The sequence below is a fragment of the Humulus lupulus genome, chromosome 7, assembly GCF_963169125.1.
Source record: "Humulus lupulus chromosome 7, drHumLupu1.1, whole genome shotgun sequence".
In the NCBI taxonomy this organism is placed as follows: Eukaryota; Viridiplantae; Streptophyta; class Magnoliopsida; order Rosales; family Cannabaceae; genus Humulus; species Humulus lupulus.
Genome location: NC_084799.1, coordinates 153,559,752 through 153,564,620, shown reverse-complemented (window position 1 = coordinate 153,564,620; position 4,869 = coordinate 153,559,752). Strand labels below are relative to the sequence as shown.

Genomic DNA, 4,869 nt, shown 5'->3' with positions numbered 1-4,869 from the left:
TTTCCTGCCAATCTGTCTAACATCTGATCAATGAATGGAAGGGGAAAATGGTCTTTCCTTGTTGCCTTGTTGAGCTTGCGGTAATCAATGCATATTCTCCAACTAGTAACAGTTCTTGTTGGAATTAACTCGATCTTTTCATTCTTCACTACCGTCATTCCCCCCTTTTTAGGTACTACCTGGACCGGACTCACCCACTTACTGTCAGAAATTGGGTAAGCCACCCCTGCATCTAACCACTTCACCACTTCCTTTCTCACAATTTCCTTCATTGGCAGATTGAGTCTTCTTTGGGCATCTATGGTTGGTTTGACTCCGTCCTCCATTAAAATCTGGTGCATAACAGTAGAGGGGTTGATCCCTTTGATGTCTGCCAAAGTCCACCCAATGGACTTCATGTGCTCTCTCAAAATTCTCAACAATTTTTCAGTCTCCATATCAGAAAGTGAAGCTGAAACTATAACCAGAAGTGTTTTATTTTCACCCAAAAACTCATACCTCAGATGGTTAGGAAGTACCTTCAGTTCTAACTCTGGGGGTTTCTCAACTGAGGGCAATGACCTTTTTGGTACTGCCCCAAGCTCTTCAAAGTATTTCCTCTTCAATGGCCCATAAGAATTAAGCCATTTGGCGTACTCCATAGCTTCCTTTCCATCTTGATCACTAACCTCATCTTCAACCAAACTTAACTCAAGAGGATCATTTATCAGTTTTCTCTCTTCCACTAAATTACCCATTACATCCACCGAAAAGCAATTGTCACTAGCTTCGGGATAAGTCATGGCCTTGAGCACATTGAATACAACTTCTTTCCCTTGCACTCTCAACTTCAACTCACCTTTCTGAACATCTACGAGTGCTTGGCTTGTTGCCAAGAAGGGCCTCCCAAGGATAATGGGAACATTGCTATCCTCTTCCATGTCAAGAACTATGAAATCGGCAGGAAAAATAAACTTGTCTACTTTGACAAGGACATCTTCAATTACCCCTCTTGGATGTGCCAACGAACGATCAGCTAGTTGCAAAGTTACAGTTGTCGGCTTGGCTTCTCCAAGTTGCAATCTCTTGAAAACTGACAATGGCATCAGGTTGATACTAGCCCCCAAATCACAAAGAGCATTTATTCCCTCAATTCTCCCAATAGTGCACAGTATTGTGAAACTTCTAGGATCTCTCAGTTTAGGAGGGAGCTTCTTTTGTAGTATAGCACTACACTCTTCTGTCAATGCCACAGTTTCAAAGTCCTCCATCTTCCTCTTCTTGGTCTTCTTGGACAAGATGTCCTTGATGAACTTGACATAGCTCGGCATTTGCTCTAAGGCCTCCGCAAATGGAATGTTGATGTGCAGTTTCTTGAATACTTCCAGGAATTTAGTAAACTGCTTGTCCATGTTGTTCTTACGGAGCCTTTGGGGGTAGGGAATCTTTATGTGATGCTAATACTAATTGGTGGCGAAGCTTCTTTTGTTGGTATGCCTTCAGTAGCCTTCTTCTCACTGTGCTTATTTTCCTCTTGTGCTGGTGTCTGTGCCTGTTGATCCTGACCCACTTCTTCAACTGGCTGCTTCTCACTTGGTCCCTCATAATTCTTCCCACTTCTTAACGTGATTGCCTTGCAATGCTCTTTCGGATTGACTTCAGTGGTGCTAGGCAAGTTACCTTGGGCACGATTAGCCATGAGAGTAGCCAATTGTCCCATTTAGGTCTCCAGATTTCTAATAGAAGACCGAGTTTCAGCCATGAATTGATTCAACACATCTGACTGAGCATTAGAATTTCCACCAAAATTTTGTTGTTGTTGATGATGAGTGGGCGGTTGAAGTTGTTGCTGCGGCCTAAATCTCGGCTGAAAGAACCCCGGTGGCTGTTGTTGGTTTAACTGTTGTTGGGTTGAAGATTGGCCTTGCTGATCATTCTTCCAAGAAAAATTGGGATGATTCCTCCACCCTTAATTGAAGGAATTGGAGTAAGGGTTATTGTTGCTCTGCCGAGGAAAATTCCCAATAGCCTGAGCTTGCTCCATAGGCATGTTGTTTACATCAGCATACTGACATTGTTCATAGGCATGAGGACCCCCACATACTTCACACAGAGTCTGGGCGTGTTGCACTGGAGCTGTTATTATATTGCCTTGCAATTGCTTAGTCAAGGCCTCAACTTGAGCAGTCAACTTCGAAATTGCATCCACTTCGTACATACCGGCCACTTTCCTTGAAGAGCTTCTTTCACTTGACCACTGCTGATTATTCATGGCCATTTCTTCCATTAAGTCATATGCCTCATTGGCGCTCTTTCTCATAAATGCACCACCAGCTGCTGCATCAATGAGTGTGCGAGTAGTACCACACAACCCATTATAAAAATTATGGACTAGCATCCATTTCTCTATTCCGTGATGCGGGCACTTTCTTATCAATTCTTTGAATCTCTCCCAAGCTTCATAAAGAGACTCATTATCCAACTGAGAAAAATTATTGATCTCTCCTCTCAACTTAGCTGCTTTAGCTGGAGGGAAGAACTTGGAGAGGAACTTCAGTGCTAGATCATTCCATGTATTGATTGAGTTAGGTGGCAAAGATACCAACCAAATCTTAGCTCGCTCCCTTAGAGAAAATAGGAATAATCTAAGTCTGATAGCATCATCACTAACTCCATTCATCTTAAATGTCTGACAGAGCTCCATGAAGTTAGAGAGATGCATGTTTGGGTCTTCAGTGGGTAGTCCCCTAAACTGGACTGTGGATTGAACCATCTGAAGTATGGCTGGCTTTATCTCAAAATTGTTTGCATCTACGTCAGGTGGTCTAATACAAGACTGGACCCCTGTCATTGTTGGCAACACATAGTCCCTCAGGCTACGATCGGGTGGATTCTGACCATTAGCCGGGTCTTCTATGGCACCCCCATTATTACCATTGTTGGCCATAACTTCCTCTTGCTCAATCCTTTGTACAACTCTTTCCAACCTTTTGTTTCTTCTATTCTATCGGCAAGTCTTCTCTATCTCAGGATCAACAGGCACTCTTGCAGCTGGTCCTTAACGTCGCATAAACCAATGGTACCTGAGATGAGATAAGAAGAATTTGACACAAACAAGTTAGCAAAAAGTGAAAAGAAAACCAAATTAGAATTTAATCCAATTAACGTAATATTAACTAAACAACTCCCCAACAACGGCACCAAAAACTTGTTGCGATATTTTATTACACGCAAGTGCATGTATCATACAAGTAGTAACTCACACAGGTGAGGTCGAACCCAAGGGAATTGTAGCTAAGTACTAACCAAATTGGATTTATATTTCTATTTGGCAACAATAAAAATTGGTTTTTAAAATTAAATTGCAGAAAACACAACAAGCAAAACAACAAATAAAAAGGGTTTAACAATGGATGTGAAATTAGGAATATGATTTCAATTACTTTGATTACCCAATTGTTAACACTAGTCAACTATTCTTCTTCCTCCAATGAGATGACAGATTATAAAATCACCTAAACTCTTTTCAGATCATTAAGGTACTAAATTGCATTGTCAACTATTGCATTTCTTAGATAGTAAAACAAACAATTCGCATTAAGCAATAATCTACAAGTCACATAAGCTATGCGAATACTTTCGTTTCACATCAAAACCTATGTTTATTCATTTAGAGCATTCCTAATATTCACTTTTCAAATTTCATATTAGGATCATGAATCATGCTTAAGGTGATCAATCTCAAACATGCATTAAGCACAAAGATGAACAAATCACATAAATAAGGAAGAAGGAATAATCAAATAGCATTAATCCATGGGATAATCTCAGTCAATATCCATCAAATCCCCAAATAGGAGTTTAGCTCATAATCTCAGTATTCATATCCATAATCAAACTAAACATAAACAATAACATAGAAAATTAAAGAAAAAGAGAATGAAACTAGATTGGGAAATGTCACAGATCGCCCACGCTCGCTCCAAACTTCTTCTTCTCTTGTTTTTCCCCTTTTTTTCTGTCTATCTTTCAAAAATCGCAATCCCCAATTAAAAATGAAGACCTCATTTTATATCTTTCCCAAAATGATGAAATTGCCCTTAAAATTCTGAGGCGTACGGACGTCAGCGCCGCAGCTCTACTCGGAAATTGCAAAATCTTGAGTTTCTGGAAAAGGGCTCGTCGCGGCTCTAATACACGTTAGCGCCGCAGCTCTAATTCTTGCGCCGCGGCCCTAATACAATTTCAGCAAAAACTTGAATAGCCCTTCAGTTTAGCATATTTTCTCCACAATCCACTCCAAATGCCCAAAACATATGCTTAACCTGAAATCAAGCAAAACAAGCATAAATCCGCTCCAAAAACACATAAACCATTAAAAAGACACTGATAAAGACACTTAAAAAGGGAGGCTAAAATTAGCCTAACATCATACTCACCCACTGCTCTACTCGCAGTGGGTCTGGCCCTCCCTGAACTGCTCATACAGGGGTTCCAATCTATTCAATACTTATGATTGTTGTTTTACAACCTGTACTAGGGAAGCATGTGGTACTACTGGCGTAGTGTTCCCTGGTGGAGCCTGTTGCTTTCTTAACTGATGAATTTCTTCTTCCTGAATCTGTAGTCTGGTATGCATTTTCGCAAGCACTTGCCACTAGTTCTCAGAGACTGGCAAAGGGATCTGACCTTGGTTATCTTCTCCTAATTTCAGTGTCGACTAGTCGAACTGATCGCCTTGGAGGCATTATGTAACGACCCAAATTTGCTAATAAGGCTTAAGGGCCTTGATTAGTGTGCTTGGAGAGCATAATGGGAATTATGTGTGACTTCAATGAGTAAAATGCATGATTATGATTTAAAGCATGTTATATGACTATTTGAATATTT

At 40.5% G+C, this 4,869-nt stretch overlaps 1 protein-coding gene and 1 non-coding gene across 2 annotated transcripts; one reads left to right on the top strand and one right to left on the bottom strand.

Annotated features, from left to right (window-relative positions):
* Positions 1–1,948: 1,948 nt before the first annotated feature.
* Positions 1,949–2,926, bottom strand: LOC133792299 (uncharacterized). Its single transcript, XM_062230202.1, has one exon. It carries the CDS (start codon positions 2,924–2,926, stop codon positions 1,949–1,951), a length of 978 nt encoding a protein of 325 aa, XP_062086186.1.
* LOC133793089 (small nucleolar RNA R71) lies at positions 2,388–2,494 on the top strand. The gene has a single exon (XR_009874550.1). It is a non-coding gene; the product is annotated as a small nucleolar RNA R71 (small nucleolar RNA).
* Positions 2,927–4,869: the final 1,943 nt, after the last annotated feature.